This window comes from Palaemon carinicauda, chromosome 17, assembly GCF_036898095.1.
Source record: "Palaemon carinicauda isolate YSFRI2023 chromosome 17, ASM3689809v2, whole genome shotgun sequence".
In the NCBI taxonomy this organism is placed as follows: domain Eukaryota; kingdom Metazoa; phylum Arthropoda; class Malacostraca; order Decapoda; family Palaemonidae; genus Palaemon; species Palaemon carinicauda.
The window spans coordinates 41881093-41901403 of record NC_090741.1 but is presented as its reverse complement, the minus strand read 5'-3'; the positions used below and the strand labels follow the sequence as shown (position 1 = coordinate 41901403).

Below are 20311 nucleotides of genomic sequence, written 5' to 3'. Positions count from 1 at the left end.
GCTGTTGGCCTCCCTCGCCGTAAGGCCCTCCGTCCGCCTCGTCGTAAGGGGCCTCTCATCTCCCTATAAGGGTGCTTGAGGCGCCTTTTTGAATCTCCGTTTGCAGCCTACAACTTCTTTTTCTCGATCTTCCGTCTTGGTGCAGATGGACAGCAGTCTAATCTCGTCTTCCGACGGGCAACGGTCTTCCCGACGGACAACGGTCTTCCCGACGGACAACGGTCTTCCGACGGACATCAGTCTCCCGGCGGACAACGATCCCTTCGGGGCAAAGGGTTGCCCCCACGGGGGTTCTTCCCTTGCGTGTCAGGGTTTCCCTGCGCGCCCTTCTGTTCGTCAGTGCTCTCCTGTTCGTCAGCGCTTTTAAGACGATCTTCCCTGCGGTTCCTGTTACGTGCCCTGTGCGCCCACGTTCGCCCTCGCGATCTAGAACTTCGGTTCAGGTCGGGGTCAAGGACTCTTCTTCTTTGCGCAGGCTTCCACGCGTAGCCTTCTGCTCGTCAGCGATCATCAGCTCGTCAGCGATCATCAGCTCGTCAGCGATCATCAGCTCGCCAGCGATCATCAGCTCGCCAGCGATCGTCAGCTCGTCAGCGATCATCAGCTCGCCAGCGATCTCCGGATCGCCCACGTGTGTTACAGCTGGCACGCCAACGTTCTCCAACACTTCTGAAGGAACATGGTTCGCCAGCTACTAGCTCAACTGCGGATGCTGATCGCCATCGCGCGACCCTCAACTGCAGATGCTGATCGCCATCGCGCGACCCTCAACTGCGGATGCTGATCGCCATCGCGCGACCCTCAACTGCGGATGCTGATCGCCATCGCGCGACCCTCAACTGCGGATGCTGATCGCCATCGCGCGACCCTCAACTGCGGATGCTGATCGCCATCGCGCGACCCTCAACCGCGGATGCTGATCGCCATCGCGCGACCCTCAACTGCGGATGCTGATCGCCATCGCGCGACCCTCAACTGCGCGCCATCGCACAACCCTGAACGATTGCCCGCTTACGCATGCTGCTCCTCATCGCACAACCCTGAACGATCGCCCTCTTGCGGATGCTGATCACCATCGCACCCTTTCACGCGATCATTCACCTGCGCATGCTGCTCGCCATCGCACAACCCTGAACGATTGCCCGCTTACGCATGCTGCTCCTCATCGCACAACCCTGAACGATCGCCCTCTTGCGGATGCTGATCACCATCGCACCCTTTCACGCGATCATTCACCTGCGCATGCTGCTCGCCATCGCACAACCCTGAACGATTGCCCGCTTACGCATGCTGCTCCTCATCGCACAACCCTGAACGATCGCCCTCTTGCGGATGCTGATCACCATCGCACCCTTTCACGCGATCATTCACCTGCGCATGCTGCTCGCCATCGCACAACCCTGCACGATTGCCCGCTTACGCATGCTGCTCCTCATCGCACAACCCTGAACGCTCGCCCTCTCTGAACGATCGCCCTCTTGCGGATGCTGATCACCATCGCACCCTTTCACGCGATCATTCACCTGCGCATGCTGCTCGCCATCGCACAACCCTGCACGATTGCCCGCTTACGCATGCTGCTCCTCATCGCACAACCCTGAACGCTCGCCCTCTTGCGGATGCTGATCACCATCGCACCCTATCACGCGATCATTCACCTACACATGCTGCTCGCCATCGCTTACCGCCAGCGATCTTCTTCACCTACGCGGCAGCACGATCCCTCGCCGTCACGCCCATTCGCCTGCGCGCCCGCGCGATCGCTCGCCTGCGCGCCCGCGCGATCGCTCGCCTGCGCGCCCGCGCGATCGCTCGCCTGCGCGCCCGCGCGATCGCTCGCCTGCGCGCCCGCGCGATCGCTCGCCTGCGCGCCCGCGCGATCGCTCGCCTGCGCGCCCGCGCGATCGCTCGCCTGCGCGCCCGCGCGATCGCTCGCCTGCGCGCCCGCGCGATCGCTCGCCTGCGCGCCCGCGCGATCGCTCGCCTGCGCGCCCCGCGCGATCGCTCGCCTGCGCGCCCGCGCGCGACCGCTCGCCCTCGCGACCGCTCGCCCTCGCGACCGCTCGCCTGCGCGCCCGCGCGACCACTCGCCTGTGCGCCCGCGCGACCATTCGCCTTTGCGCGACCGTTCGCCCTCGCGCGACCTTAGTTCGCGGCGAATTCCACAGCCGGTGGTAGCAGCAGGGACGCGTGCTCCTAGGCGGCACTCGGGATCACCTCCATCCAAGCACAGTTGGTAGTGCAGGACGAAGACAGGTCAGTACAGCATTCTTCCCACCTTCTTTTCAGGCAGGAACCGTCGTGTCCTCTCCAAAGGATCGCCCGATCCCTTTCACCTTAGCGAGGATTTCGGACTCTGTGTCCTTGGAGCAGCAGACATGGTTTGATCCGCTGGCACGGGCGTTAATGAGGTTTATGAAACCAGCACTCACCGGCCAGGGTAACAAACCAGCGGCTGTCTCTCCTACGCTGAAGAGAAAGAGAGGAGTGGACTTCTTGGTGACTTCCCCCAGGGCGAAGTTGGTTCCCAAGAGGTCGGTCTCGAGGGTCCCCTCTCCTGCACGAGTACTCTCTCCTTCTCCCGCCCTGGAAGGATTTTTGGCGGGGGGGCTTTCCGTTGAAGATTTCTCCATCGGACAAGGGGTGACTGCTTACCTCTTCCTCTGGGAGCTTACCAGGTTCTTTCCCTCCTCGGTTACGGCCCGAGGTTTGGTTCAAGGAAGCTACAGGAAGATCAAGGGTACTTTCCTCCTCTCGAGCTCAGGCACCTTGGCCTTTCGTCGTTAAGTATCTACTTGCGGACAAGCTCGATGTTGTACCATCTGGACGCACTGACTGAAGGCTTCCTTCGGGTGTCTCATCTGTGGAGGTCAACGACCTCAGACACCCTTCCATCCTTGAGAAGAGTTTTGTCTTTGCCCAAGGACAGAGACTTAAACATCTGCTGTGCGGAGTAAATCGACTTCCGGTTTCACTCCTCCAAGGCGCTTTCTTCCAGACTCTGCAGGGCTCCAGCTCCCTTTTCTTTCAACCACGTCGGCCTAAGTTATCGGCTACGACAACTGGGACAAGGTGTCCAATTGCAGTTTCCTCCTGTCAGGAACAGATGGCACGGGAGACTCCCCCGGGGGGGCATAGTCCTAAAAGGAGTTCACGAACTCTAGGATTGCAGGTTTTTTCGCTGGGAGGATGCTTAAGGTTACTCATCCGAATGACAGCTTCCCGATGCCCATTCCCGCACAATCTCTGTGAGTAGCCAAGGATATCGCGCCTGCCGTCTCTGTCAGCGAATTCAGTGTCTCTGAACCTCTATGCCATAGCATCAGCAGAGTTGCCCGGTTGGGCAGAATGATCCATACCTTAGGCGAAGGTCTTCCTTAGGATCATCGACGGCTTCACCCCCGGCCCCCTCAGTCGATCCTTTCTTGTAAGGAAGGATCTGAGAGGGGATGTCCATAGTCGACCTCTCAGCCCTGATCAAGTTTGTCGAACAAACTTCGGCCAGCGTAGACCAGCAGAATCGATCAGACTGGTAACGAGGCGACAGGACTCCTTTAACCCTGGATCGGAAGGACGGGTACTTTCAGTTTCCATTCCATCCATCTTCCAGGGTGCTCGTCGAATTCAGCCTAAACTGCAAGTATTCCTGCTTATGATGCAGTGTGGCTATCCCGCCGTGGCATAGCAGGTTTGTTTCCCCAGAGAACTCTCCCTGCCTTCCTCTTGGCCGCTCAGGTGCAGACTTCCGCCTCCTCTGCTGTTTGGAGGGCTGGTCAACTCCGGTAGGCTCGGGTTTCGACCTTCTTCAGCGCCGGGAAAAGCTTCCGAATGCTGACCATGAGTGTGGGCTCATGGTATTTTGCTTGGAGCCTTCTCTTCCTCTGCCTCAACATCTGGAGTATCTGGCCATGATATTGAGTCAACCGCCTTACCACGTTGGAAACCCCGCTTCTCGTCCGTCCAGCGAGGTTAAGCAACGTCGGTACTTGGATGGGTGACCACCTGGGGACGCCAGATTCTGTTACCACATCCTCCGAGCCTTCCTTTCGGTTCACCGTGGCAAGACTGAGGAGAGTCGCAGTACCTGTTCTCAGTCAAGCAGAGTTTTCAGCCCTACCTTGGAACGTTTCCTAGTTCTTCTTTCCTCATTGACCCGTTTATAGTCCGAACGGTCGCCTCAGGATAAGTTCCATGTGGGGCGATCCAAGTTCCGGTGGCTTCAGGCAATGTTTAACCGGACTCCCTGGCCCTATGGGACCAGCGGAACTATTAAACCTGCAATGGGTGTTGACCTATGGAGCCTCTTGATGGTAGTGGATATTCTCGTCCTTTCCCCACATTCTTGATGCGGTTCTCGGACTCGTCAAAGGAAAGGGGGGGGGGGCATGTTCCGGTCCAGGCCTATGGTCAAGACCTGAAGGATACCTCTCCATCATTCAGGCAGGCTTAAAGGCCTTAGTCTGGCCCCTCTTCAGATCCTACCGCTCCTGCCAAGTCGCCCCGTTGCGTGTCGACTTCATGCTAACCAGCAGGGGACGCATTTTCACACCTTCACATCTTGCAGTAGAGATATCGGGATGATTGAGATTCTCTCAATTCCACCATCGGCTCTCTCATTCCAGGCAGGGGAATGTTTCTCTCAGACTATCCGAGCAGAGCCTCATAGAGAGAGTGTACCTAGGGGTCTTTGACCTTGGGTAACCAGCAAGTGCTGGTCTGGGGGACCTGATCGCGACAGCTTGGAACCTCGAGCTTCCGCTAGTTTTCCCCCCAGTCTCAGACCCCGAGACTCTGGCAAGATGCATTCCGGTGATGGTGGGACAACTTCGACGCCTGCGTCTTCCCTCCTTTTTGTCTGCGGACAATGGGTCTCAACAAAACCAGGTTGTCTGTCAACCTTTCAATGGGAGAGCTCCACTGGGACTATGTGCAGAACGGTTTCTGGACCCTCTGCTTCCCCTGACGGAACTCCCGGGAGAGCTTCTCCCACGGCGCAGACTACTCAAGCAACCACACTGCGACATCTCTCCCGAACCGGGGCGTCGCTTCGGCTTCATGCCTGGAGACACTACGCTTCCTCCTCTAGAAGAGACAACCCGCTACAGTCGCGGTACGGAGGTCGCGTCATCTGCGATAGTCATCCACAGGGGTCTCCCAGGCAAAGTGAAGAGTCTAAGGTGGTTGGTGCCGTGGGAGATATACCTCTTCCTGTGAGGCCTCTTCTCCAGCAATAACGGTCTTATTGCCTTTCGGCGGGAGGAAACTCCTTTCCGCTCTTGGCAATGAAGCCTGTCGCTCAGCCTTTCCCTGACCTTCAGGCTTAAAGGAATAACTTTTTCCTGCCCGCTGGATCTATCCTCGCTCATGCGAAGCTACGATCGTCCCTGCCCTAGTCGGAGGAAGACCTCCAACTTGGAGCATGGCTCGGACTTTTAGTCCTTTAAGAGATCTTCTCAAGACCCTTTTACGACAGGCCTCGGATTGTATTCCGCCCTGGGTCTTCTGCTCACTCTGGCCACGGCCAGTGTGTAAGCAATCTTCTTGGTCTCTTACTACTCCCCCCCTTTCTAAGGAAGAGGGGAAGGCAACATTCAGGCTCGCTCCTGAGTTGTTGGCTAGACTCAGAATCTGAGGGTCCCGACCCTTCGGTCCGATTCATTCAAGATTTTGAGTCTCCATTCTGTGTCTGATGTCCCAAGACCTTCTCTTTCTTGCCAGTACAGGAATCGAGAGGTTAGCGCTGGGAACAGCTGCAGTTTGGCCTCAGTTGCAGCCGATTTGGGAACACAAGGAGGACATGGGGGGAGAGTCACCAGTATACCTCTTCAGCCCGGACTCAAGGACATTCATCTCGACCTGTCTTCAGATCCTCCCCCGTCACGTCGCCCTACAGCACGATGTTGGATACATCGCAACGTCCCTCGCCTTCGAGTAATACTACTCTGTGACGCAGGTGCTACAAGCTGGAGTCTGGAAGCGTCTGATGACCTTCTCAGCCCGCTTCCTGCAGGGCGTGACCCACAGGAGTCTCGATACGTTTTCTATCGCTCTGTGGTGGCTACACAACAGCTGGTCTAACCTCAGGCTCCTTTTTGGACAGGTAGCAGAAGGTTGAGGGCATTGTTATCAGGTTTTAGTCTGCATGAACGAAAGAAGTATGTCTGGCCCTTACTTCTTTCTTCATCATCCCCTCTACGGGGAAGCAGCATCCTGGTCTCTGCATAGCTGACCTCGAACCTCTGCAGGTAAACCATGCTTCCTTGTGTTCCGAGTATTGAGTCAATACTGTCGCGTCCCCCATACCCTGACGAGGTGGTATTGGGAACGTCTTAACCCAGAGTTCCTTCTGGAACTCCAGGTCAACTGCCTAAGACGGGTCACACTTCTTCCTTCACACACAAGCTTACGTAGGCCACATGGTTCCTTGCGGTGCAAGGAACTTGTGAGGTGCAGGGACTCCTTTTCTCGAGTGCGACTCACTCGGATTCTGAGTCCCCGGGTAAAGCCAAAGCCAGTATGGCTGGGGACTTTCCACCCTTCCTAAGGGATAAGTCACCCTTTGTAAATAGCGTGGTTTGTATTTCGGTTACGGAACAAATGACAAATTCGAAGATAATTTGTATTTTTCCTAACCATACAAACCTTAGCTATTTACACATATTTGCCCGCCAGCCCTGTCCCCCAAGACAAGTCCTACCTCTAAGTGAAAGTGAGTATTCACCTGTGTGTGAGGGGGAGGAGGGGTAGCTAGCTACCACTCCCTACCCCCCCGCTAACTAGCGCGGGGGTAATACACCCTCGTTAAATTCTAATGGCTCGCCATTTCAGCTACGCTAAAAGGTAACCCTTTGTAAATAGCTAAGGTTTGTATGGTTAGGAAAAATACAAATTATCTTCGAATTTGTCATGTTAGGTAAAATTTGGAAAGCAAATCCTCTGAAATTTCATGTAAAAATCAGGCTATATATCAGTTTAGTGACATCGGTGTTACAGTATGGACGTGTCGTGGTATGATCTATCTATCTATCTATATACCAAGGCACTTCCCCCAACTTTGGGGGGTAGCCGACACCAACAATGAAACAAAACAAAAAGGGGACCTCTACTCTCTCTGTTCCTTCAGCCTAATCAGGGACCCAACCGAGTTCAGCTGGTACTGCTAGGGTGCCACAGCCCAACCTCCCACATTTCCACCACAGATGAAGCTTCATAATGCTGACTCCCCTACTGCTGCTACCTCCGCGGTCATCTAAGGCCCCGGAGGAAGCAGCAGGGCCTACTGGAACTGCGTCACAATCGCTCGCCATTCATTCCTATTTCTAGCACGCTCTCTTGCCTCTCTCACATCTATCCTCCTATCACCCAGAGCTTTCTTCACACCATCCATCCACCCAAACCTTGGCCTTCCTCTTGTACTTCTCCCATCAACTCTTGCATTCATCACCTTCTTTAGCAGACAACCATTTTCCATTCTCTCAACATGGCCAAACCACCTCAACACATTCATATCCACTCTAGCCGCTAACTCATTTCTTACACCCGTTCTCTCCCTCACCACTTCGTTCCTAACCCTATCTACTCGAGATACACCAGCCATACTCCTCAGACACTTCATCTCAAACACATTCAATTTCTGTCTCTCCATCACTTTCATTCCCCACGACTCCGATCCATACATCACAGTTGGTACAATCACTTTCTCATATAGAACTCTCTTTACATTCATGCCCAACCCTCTATTTTTTACTACTCCCTTAACTGCCCCCAACACTTTGCAACCTTCATTCACTCTCTGACGTACATCTGCTTCCACTCCACCATTTGCTGCAACAATAGACCCCAAGTACTTAAACTGGTATGATAGTGAAACAATATCCAATAGATTTAGTAGGTTTGAAAACAAAGCCCTCAGAAGAATATCGGGAGTTAGAGGGCAAGACAAGATTAGAAATGAAACTATGAGATTACTCGAGTGGCATATAATTTAATGTGAAAGATCTGATTTAATGTTGTTACTCTTCTTAAAATGTTATTTTTGGGCTCAAGCCAAGTCGTCCTGATGGAAGGTTCCCATTGGTAGCTTTCTAAGGGATATTTGGCTACAGTGATATTCCCAGAGAATTGACCTTTATGTCTTCAGAATTCTAACTCCTGGCGCAAATATCCTTAAAATTTTTCTTCAAGGATATCGCACAATATCAGGGGACGTATATCTTGATACGACACATAACGATCTTCACCCCGAATAGCGTTTTCGTTTCGAGGGGGAAGAGTGGCGAAAAACAGAAGGGGAGCCGTTATCAAGGTTACCCTTCCTCCCGTACTATTACGAGTATCCAAGATGGCACTCATTCCTATTTCTGTAGCGATTTCGTACGGTGGTTTTCCCTGTTGATCTAACGTTTTTGATCGTTATCGAGAGGAATTATTATGCAATCTCCATCTTCTTCTGCCTCTGAAAAGTTGAGTATTTATTCTTTACAGTGTATAATTTTTAGCTCCTGCTTCACAGTGAAATGACTGTAATTTATTGTGTTATGGAGCTTGGCCGGTCACCAGAGGCGCCATGGGCGCTGTCGTTCGTTATGCATGCGTTATTTAGTTAGCAGAACGACATTCCTGGTTGTAATAGCATTAATAAATTATGTAAGCTATTTAGGCACAATTATACTAATAAAGATATATTTATGTATACAATTTCCTCTTCCTTATGACGATCGTATACGTAGTAATTTCGGCGATTTAGGTAACGGAGATCTCGCCCTGCGCTAGGCTACCTAGCCTATGCGCTTTAGTATACTTTCATACATTATCCCCGTTTACCCATGTGTATCGTTTTATCAATTCAACGGGAGATAGTATATCTCCTAGAATTAGTTATATAAATCGATACTAGTCTCCTGTGGAGATTTAAGGGTAATCCCTCCTTCCCTCTGAGTGCCGCCATAGGCGACAACCCTATTTTTGTCTTGCCTTAGAGTAGTTCACTCCTTGACTAGGCTAGTGTTTTCTGTCTCCCACCCTTGCCGGCGAGTATCCTGGCTTGGGTTTTCGACAGAACCTCTGAGTATTCAGTCTTTCTGCCGGCGGCCGAGCAGCAGGGCGAGTAGTCACTCCCCTGCTGGCTTAGAGCTGTCGGCATAGGAGGCTAAGCCTCCCAAGGCCGCACTTGATGTGATAGTATGATGCCGCCACCTTCTCCCCTGCGATCTAGAAGACTAGTCCTGTTTCGGCAGACCCCAGGCTGAAGAATAGATATTCTGCTGCCGCCTAGGATGGCGCCGAAGGCGCCGAAACTGAAACAAAGTTTCACCCTTGTGTAGAAGTGGCGGCAATCCTGCTGCCTTCTTCCACACTTGATACAGGACCCTTTTCCCTGCCCCTCTCTGTCCTTTAGCGATGGCCTAGCTATCGCAATCCTGTGGCCGTCGTCCTACAGTCTCACCGCTTGCCGGGTAGATTGTGGTGCCAGATGCGTCAGGAGTTTGGAGAAGATACGCATCAAACGCTTGAAGAGATCTAAAAAGACCGATACCAACCTTACTACGATCACTTCTCAAGCCATGGTCGAAGGCCAAGAACCTAACGAGGACTGTACCCTTACAACCATCTACACCATCTGTAACCATCCACACAGATGCCTCGACGGAAGGATGGGGAGGTCACTCCCATCAAAGGAAAGTCCAAGGGACTTGGTCTTCTTTGTTCAAGACCTTTCACATCAACATTTTGGAGGCTATGGCAGTCCTCTTGACGTTGAAAAAACTCTCTCCTCGCAGATCAGCCCACATCAGGCTGATCTTGGACATCAAAGTGATAATGAGATGTCGGAACCGACAAGACTCGAGATTACCCCATATCAACCACGTGATATTTGCCATCTTTCGTCTGGCGGAAAAGAAGAGGTGGCACTTATCAGCTGTTCACCTTCAAGGGTTCCGCAATGTGACAGAGGACGCTCTATCCAGGCTTAAGCCGATAGTCAGAATGGTCCCTAGACGCAGACTCATTCTCCTTCATCTTGGAGCAAGTCCCAGAACTGCAGATCGATCTCTTCGCGATGAGCGACAACAAGAAACTACCTCGATATGTAGCCCCATATGATGACCCTCTAGCGGAGGCGACGGACGCCATGTCCCTCGATTGGAACAAATGGTCCCGGATTTACTTGTTCCCTCCGACCAATCTCCTGCTGAAGGTCCTCAACAGGCTGAGATCCTTCCGAGGAACAGCAGCTCTAGTGGCTCTCGAGTTGCCCAAGAGCAACGGCTTCCCCCTGATAATGGAACTGAAGCTGAGGCTGGTCCCTCTACCGAACCCAGCACTCTATCAATGGGTTCAGAAGTAGACTGTCTTCACTTCATCACAGAGAACCCAAAACCTTCATCTCATGATTTTCTTGCCTTAGCGGTTAAGAAAAGATTTGGGATCTCAAAAGGCAGTATAGACTTCTTAGAAGAATACAAGTCCAAGTCGACTAGAAGACAATATGAATCGTCTTTGAAAAAGTGGGTTGCTTTCATTAAAGCAAAAGGACCGAAAGAAATCTCGATAGACTTTTGTCTGTCCTTCTTTATCCACCTTCATGAACAAGGTCTGGCAGCCAACACAATAACTATGTGTAAGTCGGCCCTGACTAGACCTCTTCTATACACCATCCAAGTGTACCTGACGAACGAAATCTTTAACAAGATCCCGAAGGCATGTGCTAGACATGGTCCTTGGACAACGTCCTACATTATGCTTCAACCGTGAACAATGAAGATTGTTCTGTTAAGGATCTAACCCAAAAAGTTATTTTCCTGTTCGCTATAGCCTCAGGGGCTAGAGTTAGTAAAATAGTGGCCCTATCCAGAAACTAGGGTCACTGAAGTGGGAGAACTGAATCTTTTTCCCGATCCAACCTTTCTCGCCAAAAACGAGCTACCCACTAAGAGATGGGGTCCCTGGAGAATCTGCCCTCTGAAGGAAGATGTCTCTCTGTGTCCAGTAGAATGTCTAAAGGTCTATCTTCGAAGAACTTCAGACTTCAGGGGAGGACAGCTCTTTAAAGGAGAAACTTCAGGATCAAACTTATCCCTAAAACAACGGAAGGCGAAGCCTACCTACTTCATTTGCAGAGCGGATCCTGACAGTACACCCACAGGTCATGATCCAAGGAAAGTTGCTTCATCGCTGAACTTTTATCAGTATTTATTTATTTATTTATTTTTTTTTTTTTTTTTTTTTGCTGTTGTGTCAAGTGCTCCATGCAGAGTAAAGATTACATCGAAGGGGAGGATCCAAATGGAAGATGCCATCGACTTTCTCATCTGGGAAAAGCCAGTCTCTGCTCTGCCGTTTAATTTAATATGAACCTCAGCTTTCCACCAGTCAAGATGCCACATCTTCCTCGCATACGCCTTTCCAAGCCAGCAAAGGCTTGTTTGATGACTTTAAATGATGGTCAATGAAAAATTTTAAAATTACCGTAGAGTCGGGCTCAGCGGACCATGAGGCAATGAACGTTTTCCCATTGGAACTTTTCAATATCATTGAGGAGGATGTGTATTAACCAGAGCAAGTTTGGAATATAGATGAAACTGGTAAGTTTATCAACATTGATGTAAAACTCTTATTTGTCTTGATTAAAATGTTGAACTGTACGCACGCTTAATATAACGTAAATGTAATTAGAGAGTACATACCCATTATATGATATTATTATAATTTGAATTGTTATTACAGCATTATATAGTATGTTTTTTATATATATTGCTTGTCAGGTTTGTTTTGGAAGATGCCTCGGAAAACATTTGTTGCTCAGTAGGAACGCTGTGCTCTTGGTTTCAAGGCAGCAAAGGGCAGGTATAATGGTGTGATTTTTTTTTTTTTTTTTTTTTTTTTTTTTGTTTCTCTAACCTTAATGCATGTAATATTTTAGACTTTTAAAGAATATATGTATATACTATAACTACACTTTATGAAATATTACGCGTTGCTTTAAAACACATTCTAATGATTTTCTTTTTCTGTTTTCTAGGTGTACATTGACTTTTTAAGTCTGCAAAGCCCTGTGCACTCCAATGCTGCACCATGAACCTGATGCCTGTATACTGAATGCACAACTGGTTTCATTGCTGCTTCATGCCGGAAGTTGATTGCTGCCTACAGAATGAAGGGTTGGAATTGAAGGTCCTGCTGGCCCTTCATAATGCTTTGGGGCACTCATTCTCCAGTAAAATATTTCATCTTAATGTGCAAGTGGTGTTCTTTCCTCCTGACACCACTACAATCATCCAGCCGATGGACCAGGGCATCATGTAAAACTTCTAAGGCCTATTGCTGCAGGCGGGGGATGGCACGACTCCAAGCAGCCATGGATAACAGTCCTGTCCTTGATGTCATCCAGTATTGGAAGAGTTTCACTAATGCAGACTATCCGACTGTTGTCGAGGAATCATTCAACATCAAACCACAGACTTTGAATGCACGTTTGAAATGTTTTGCGAAGGACTTTGGCAGCTTCAGTCCTAAGGAAGTTTCTAAGCAGACCCTCAAGAACATCGTAACCTTAGCAAGGAAAGTGTTAGTCTAAGGCTTCGAGGAAGTGTCTGAGGACGATTTCCTAGAGTTGCTTGATTGGCTGGATGAGCTGACTGAGGAGGATCTGGCTGAATTAGTCCATTCAGTAAGTGAGGAGGAGATGGAGGACAAGGCCAATGAGTCTGACATAGAGGATGAGGGCATCACATTTGAAAAGATAGCAGAGATGTCTTGGATGGTGGAGGATTTACGTAAACCCTGGATAGGTGTGGTGGGTCGTATACGACCCAAGGTTAAAAAAAAATTTTTTTGCTATAATTTTTCATCCGTATAGTTGCGAGTGATACCGTCCTGCGAGACCTCAGTTCAGTGTGCGCAGCAGTCGGGTGAGGATGCATTTCATCCCAGCTCTTTTCCTTGAGCTATTTTTGAGATACCCTCGGGTCGTGCTCGACCCATCAATACCTAATTAAGGTAAGTTGTGTAATATCAAATTTTTATATAATTATTGAATGTGCAGTAGTGTTTAGGCGTTTATAAAAAAGGATTGTTGTGAAGTGTTGTGAATGTCTTCTACCCCGTATGTTTTTATAAAATAGATTATAATTTCTCCTGTTTTTGTAAGTTTGTACCTTTATGATAACTTGATTGTGATCATTATTTTATTTTTTTTAATTACAAAATAATCTATAAACTTCATTCTATCTACCATAATATTTTTCTGCAAATCCTCGAACAATTATATAAGTAAATGACTCGCTGATTTTGACGTATTTCTCCATTTCAGGTAGCAGATTTGACCTTCGAAGGTGATGTGGTTGGCGGCCATTTTGTGAGCGGGGTTGGCGGCCATTTTGTGAGCATATCCGACACAAGCTGGCATAGCTCTGTGTATTCATCTTTTTTATAAAATTTCTGATATTTTCATGCATAAATACCATACTCAGCAATGGATATAAGGATTTGTCTTGAAAAATTTCATGATGTAGCTGGAAAAAAGAAAAAAAAAATTCCCCTTTATAAAACATTAAATAATATCCAAGTGCAGATTCTTTTACACATTTTTGTTGTACAATAATAATGCAATTTCCTGTAAAAATTACAGCCACTGTCATTTACCCATCCCCAAAAAATGTTGAAAAGTGGATAGATTTTTTTAGCCAAAAAAACATGCACTTTTCTCATTTTATGAAATGCTCCCTTTTGGTTCCTCTCCCCCCCCCCCCCCTGGATCTCGGAAAATGGTACTCAGTTATCATAGAATAAGTGCTTAGAATAGTTTTAGTTTATTTCGATTTTTAGATTTTTGGTGAATTTTTTTGTAAAGTCATTGTTTTGTATACTTATATTTTTTTTTATTTATTTGTAATAAATATTTATTTCGGACTTGGCTTTTATTTACTTATTTTTGGATATTAGAATATTCTTTTGAATTTTTTTTTTGCTATTAAAAGGTTGTGAATTGATTTGTAAATTAATTTTTTATGAATTTGTTTTTGGACCTCTGGTCGGGGTCGTCCCACAATACCTATTTAAGGTGGTCAAATAACGATACCTATCCAGGGTTGAAACTATGAATGATGGTACAATAGCTGGTCCCTTGTCAGTGTTGTTCCTGAGTGACCATTAACAGTAACTCGTGTACTGTATAGCAGCAAAATAGAGTAAAACACATTACTTGATAAGCTCTACTATTGGAGAAAGATAACGATTGATTGATTGATTTTATTTTATCTGGTATCCTGACTAATAAGGATATTGACGCCAACATAATTTGTCAGAAATAAAGCTTAAAAAAATTTCTAACCATAAAAGAGAAGATGTTGTTATAAAGTTGATTAGCTTTCAGAAGACCTGCATCTGAAGTACATAAAGCTAAAAATACTGTTAGCATGGTACGACACAGTGTCCAAGAATATTGACAAGGATGAACCTGCCGTCTTCACCTCGAGCCTCTAACTATTCTTTTTTCGGTACTATAAGTGGGTCATTTGGTCAACAAATGCCTTGCTGTCAAGGGTACTAAACAGTTGTCGAAATATGACTGGTATTGGCCAGTTAGCATAAATTAATGTGTCAACAGTGTGTGACCAATTAGTCTCCCACTTTCAGGGCATTATGTTATACTAACAAAGGGATATAACATTCGTTATTTCTCTCGTCTTATTTTCGACTAAAGTATCCCAATGGTGTTGCCAATTATTGGAAATCAAATTCTTAATGCTGGGTAAACAATCATCACAGAGAATGGGATACATTACTGTACTTTCATGGTAGCAACTCGGCTGCAACAATCTTTGCCAGTAAAGCTACCCTCTCATTTCCTGATGCACTACATGTGCTGGAACCCAGCAAAATCAAACTGTTATACCTCTGTTCAATACAGTAATATAAAGCCATTCTAAAATCATGAAAAACAAAGGTTTACTGGAATTAAAAGCTTCCAAAGCTGGAAGGACACTCCTTGCATCACTAAAAATGGTAAAATTTCCCTCCTCCTCCAACGCTATTTTCTTGATAGCGGTTAGTATGCCTTATACCTGTAGTTTGGCAGTAAATATAGAAGCTATTAGAGGAAGTGCACCTCTACTATTAAAAGCATTACTATATACTCCAAATCAAAGGCCAGCATCTGATTCGGAGCCGCCATTATATATAAAAGTCGATTCCCAATGTTCTGCAACATTTTCCATAAAAAGTGACCTAGCTTCTAAGGCGGTCATATTTTTTTAACACCATTAAAATATTTACAAAAAGAAAACTGGCAATTTTCATGGAGGCGTTGATGATATCTTAAATGGAAGCACCCTACTTCTAATTATATCAAGACTGTATCAATTGTTTCACCCGAAAACCATAAGGTTGAGGAGATTTTGAGTGCAACTCGTAGTACGTCGAGTGCCTCATAAGACTTGCAGTCTGATAGGCTAAAGAATTACGAAGTCTCTGCAACTTAAACCAATACCAAACACTAGAAGACGTTTGGTAAAGGTCTAAAGGTAATAACAGTGTCAACAAGGAGGCTTGGGATAGGCAAGGTTCTAAAGGCTCCTATGGCCAATCTGATACCAGTACGGTGTATAGAATCTAAATTCTTTATTCGACTTGGGGTGGCTGAGGAGTGTATCTTGCACCCGTAACTAATTTTTGAAAAAATTAAGTCCTTGTGTAACTTTAAAAAGGGATTTTGACGAAGGAAAAATCTATTTCTGGGAAGAGACCTGTGACGCCCGGTGAAAGAAGTCCTTCTTTACACTTTTCTGATATAAATCTTCCAAATATACCAGAAAAAGACATTTTACTTTTAAAGCTTTCAAGTGAGGAAACCTTATAAGACTACAATCAAATATAAATCCCCAAAATTTAACTTCTTACGTATGGGATACATTTACCTTTGATTTACATATCCGGGTCAAGATGTAGTCTCCGAATATGACTGAAATGGACAACCACATTTTTTTTTTTTTTTTTTTTTTTTTTTGAAAACTTAAATCCATTCATATCAGCCTATTGAATTGTTTTGTTGATTAAGAGTTGTAATTTTCTCTCAACCATTATCACTATCGCTAGCAAATGATATAGAGAGGTCATATGCAAATAGTATTGAGAGAATATCTTGAAGGAGAGAGGATATCTCAATAATGGCTAATGCAAAAAGGGTTACACTCAGCTCACTACAAGCCTATTGCTTCAGAGAATTTATCTAAATCCAATGAAGACTTGAGAGAACTCCCTCTTCCTGACATTTGCATACCATAGCTAAAAGTCTCTTATACCCTTACCAAGAGGAAAGTAGGCACTGAACAATTACACTGCTGTAGTAACCCCTTGAGCGAAGAAGAATAGTTTGGTAATCTCGTTATTGTCAGATGTATGAGGACATAGGGGAATGTGGAAAGAGTAGGCTAGACTCTTCGGTGTGTGTGTGTGTTTAGGCAAAGGAAAAAAAGTCTTAACCAGAGAGGGGAATCTAATGTAGTACTGTCTGGCCTGTTGAAGGACCCAATAACACATTATCTTTAGTAGCTCAACGGATGGCCGGTGCCCAGACCAACCTACGTATTGTCTGCGAGTAAAAAGTTTTGCTATGTATGAGCATTTTTAGTTGACAGATACTAACCAAACTAGCACACAATGTGCAGAAATAAGTCATGCAATGCCCATACACCATTCGTGTAGTGTTCTTGCGATTTTACGATAAAACAATGTCTAATTTCCATAAAATGCCAAAAGCAGTAGTGATTCAGGTAGTGATAGTGATGATGTTTGAGAGAGCCAGATATTTTACCATAAATCTCCCTCCAAGCAGTAACCCTTTCCTCCTCCTCCTCCTCCTCCTCCTCCTCCTCCTCCTCCTCCTCCTCCTCCTCCTCCTCCTCCTCCTCCTCCTCCTCCTCCTCCTAGCCATGACTATCCTTAAAGGTAAAGTGTGAGTTGATCTGTCCGTATTTCTACCTTTTATTATGAATTATTATTTTATTCAATTTTGATGTTACGTGTTATAATTTTTACTCTACTGTTAATTACCATTACAAAACTTTTAAAAATGAGTTGTGTATATATATTTGTGTGAAATGCATCTAGTGCTTTTTCATTTTTTATGGCTACAATTGTTTTAGGATACAAACATTTCGGTGTGTGAGTTTGCTCCCAGAATGAATTAATGTAAACTCTTAGCTCAAGGTACTACCATAATTGTTATTATTTACGAACTGTAATTATTTTATATTTTTCTTCAGATATAGTTGAGTCAGACTCTTCAAACAATGAAGTTTCCATAGTGGTTACTGCTGACCAGGAAGTTGCACAGTGTGAGAGTGAGCAGGTTGCTGACCATGTTTCAAAAACTGTCAAAGTTACGGATGGATATTTATCGACCGGTCCCGAGTTCAGTGATATAGATGGAACTGAAGATGATGACACTCCTGAAGTTAGTGTTAGGAAGAAAAGGAAGAAATACCAAGCAATGGCAGATGAATATCGTGTCAATCGGATTATGAGGGATAAGGACTTCAAGCTTGGCAGAACTCATCTTTATAGCTTCAAAGATACTTTAGGTTAGAGTGCAGCACTTTAAATCTTGAAGTATCTGTATAATGCATCCAGTGGTTGTGCGTGTTTTAGCTTTGGAAAGTTATTATTTATGATGTACAAACATTCCATAATAGAATTACTGTATTGTAGTATGGAAAGTTCCAACATTCCATAATAGAATTAATGTAGTTTGGAAAAGTAAATAAAAGTCCCTGCTCTTTGCTACTGCTGCTACTGAAACTTCTCATAAGAGTAACATGGCACCTCGCTTCTCCCTCTGGGAGAGATTTATTTATTATGAATTATACTACTTTGTTATAAAATTCTATGCTCTTTTACCTTAATTTTCTGACATCTATCTATTGTCCATTTATGTACCTAGTATACATGCATTTATCTACTTTGGATTACCTTATAATAGAAATCGGTCTTTTATAAGGAAAACTATTTTTATGTAAAGTGGGAAATTGTGTATCCCTACATCAATTGCATTTCTTGTACAAATCACAGGTGACTGGGATGAACGTTCCACCAAGCTGTTGATCCATCTAATTCAGAAGTATCCAAAAAGCCACTTCCTGTTGCCTACAAGAGCTGAAAGAAGGTTGATTCATTGGGAGAACATACACCAAGAAATGGAAACAGCTGGTTACACTTTCACGGTTTTGCAAGTGAGTTTTACTTCAGGGAGTTTTTTTTTTTTTTAAATCACTGGGTCTCCTTTTCCATGTAGATTTCTCATTTATAGATTTTCATTTTGGTTCTGGTTAGAACAGGTGAGTTTTCAATTTGGTTGTTTATAAGTATTGCAGTTCCCCTAACTGCATGCCTTTTGAGCGATCAAGAGTAATGACTAGGGAGACTTGAGATCAGATGGGAAGTCAGGCAGGGAGCATAAGAGAAAGGAGACATTAAAGTGTACTCCTTTCGCTAATAAATGACTTTTAACAATGTTTTACAAGATCGAATTATTCAACTGAGGTAATTCAGTTATGCAAATGTTTAGTGGAACTGATATTGTTTGGCATTTTTATTGTGATTTTTAAGTGTTATAATTCTGTATTTTAGGATGTAAGTTAGAATGTAGAGACCTTCACTGTAAATGTCAAATTTAGAATCTAATGACCATTGTAAATGTCAACCCTACATTGATATAAAGGACCTCAAAAGGATATTCAATCGGTATTCTTTTGTGTCGGGTGACTAGACCACTGTTTACCTTTCCAGTCTATACAGTATGGGGCTTACTTTCAGAATTTGTTCTTGAATCAAGGTAGATAAAGTCCCTTTTATTATTTCCAGAGCTTACTGAGCAAGGTACCATGTGCTATATGTCATGGAAATAATGCAAAAACAATCTTTTTTATAAGGCCAAAAACAGTGTTTGCATTGTGTATAATCCAATTTTTAGGGGCAGTTGCTTGTAGATCAGTGATTTATACTTGTGCAAATTATCTTTAAACTTATCTTTATTTTAGCTCTGGATTCCAGTTTTGAATTCCATTTCTTTCTATTTTTTGTCTTTCAATCTGTCTACTATGAAGTTTTTTTTGCTCTAATTTTCATCCTAATGTATAAGTGTAACTGATTTTGCTATTCCTTTTTGAGTGTGTATAAATGTCAGTGGCCTCATTAAAGTAGTCAATGTACCTGTACCAAATATTGCTAAATATGACAAACTGAATAAGGCATTTGGGTTCTGTAAAGTCAGGCTGTGTTTCTGAACTGTATTATTTTATATTGTTCTTTTCATATCTTATTTTTCCAGCTACGCATGAGGTGGAGGGAAGTTCTACAAAAGTACAGATGGACTGTAGATTATAATGATGCCTATGAAATTAAGAAGAAATGCGAATATTTTGATGAAATGAATGAACTTTTTGGTGAGTGTTGAGATTGAATTTTGCTGCAGATTTTAGTAGAGTACTTTCATTTGAACGTACCGGTATTGATTAGAATAAGTTCAAATTATGTTAACATATCTATACGGTTAGCCCTATGTCTTTGTGGGTTCTGTTTTTTGCGTATTCTATTATTCGCGGCTCGCATTTGTTTGGCCATTTCACGTTTTTGCAGTTAGTACAGTACTGCTGCACACGGCCCGACATTTTAAAGTTGCCTGCGGAAATTTGGACCTGGCCTCGCTCAACGCCACATCTCTTGCCAACTTTGTATCACTCTCCCAGCATCCACCATCAAGAAAGTAGTCTCCTGCTAGTGTTTTTCAAGCAACATGTGAGTTTTTTTTCAACTCCAGTGCCCCCAAAAGGTCTGCTTCATCTTCTCAAGGTACCATTATGTGGCAGTGGAAGGTTTATGGCAGTTGTATGTTGATAAGTGCAAGAAAGGTATGTTGGATGCAGCCGCAGGACGACATTTCGATGTACAGTAAAAGAAAGTACCATGGGGGTATACAGAGAAGAATGAGAAGATTCGTTCTATTGAGGCTGACAGTACCTCATGCAGCATAAGTGTTGTACCGAAGGTGAGGGAAAAGAGCATGATCCAAATTGAAAATTGCCCCTTTTTGTGGATCGAGGATCAGCATCACTAGGAAAAAGCCATCTACTCGCCTATCATCTGGGAAAAAGCCAAGTCTATGCTCTCCTGTTTCAAGCAAGATGAACCTCAGCCAACTACCGTTCAAGACATCGCATCTCCCCCATATATGCCTTTCCAAGACAAGAAAGGACAGTTTGATAAGTTTAAATAGCATTTTGCATTGGAAAATTGTGAAAATTGCTGAGGAGTC

General features: G+C 45.2%; 1 protein-coding gene across 4 annotated transcripts in view; it reads left to right on the top strand.

Annotated features, from left to right (window-relative positions):
* The window catches only part of LOC137656694 (uncharacterized), an 89434-nt gene that overhangs the window by 20043 nt on the left and 49080 nt on the right, over positions 1–20311 (top strand). For all 4 annotated transcript variants that reach the window (XM_068390896.1, XM_068390898.1, XM_068390895.1 and 1 more), the window contains exons 3-5: positions 17265–17582; positions 18070–18230; positions 19328–19442. In XM_068390896.1, the coding sequence (XP_068246997.1) occupies positions 17265–17582; positions 18070–18230; positions 19328–19442 (594 nt within the window). The remainder of the gene's footprint in view (positions 1–17264; positions 17583–18069; positions 18231–19327; positions 19443–20311) is intronic.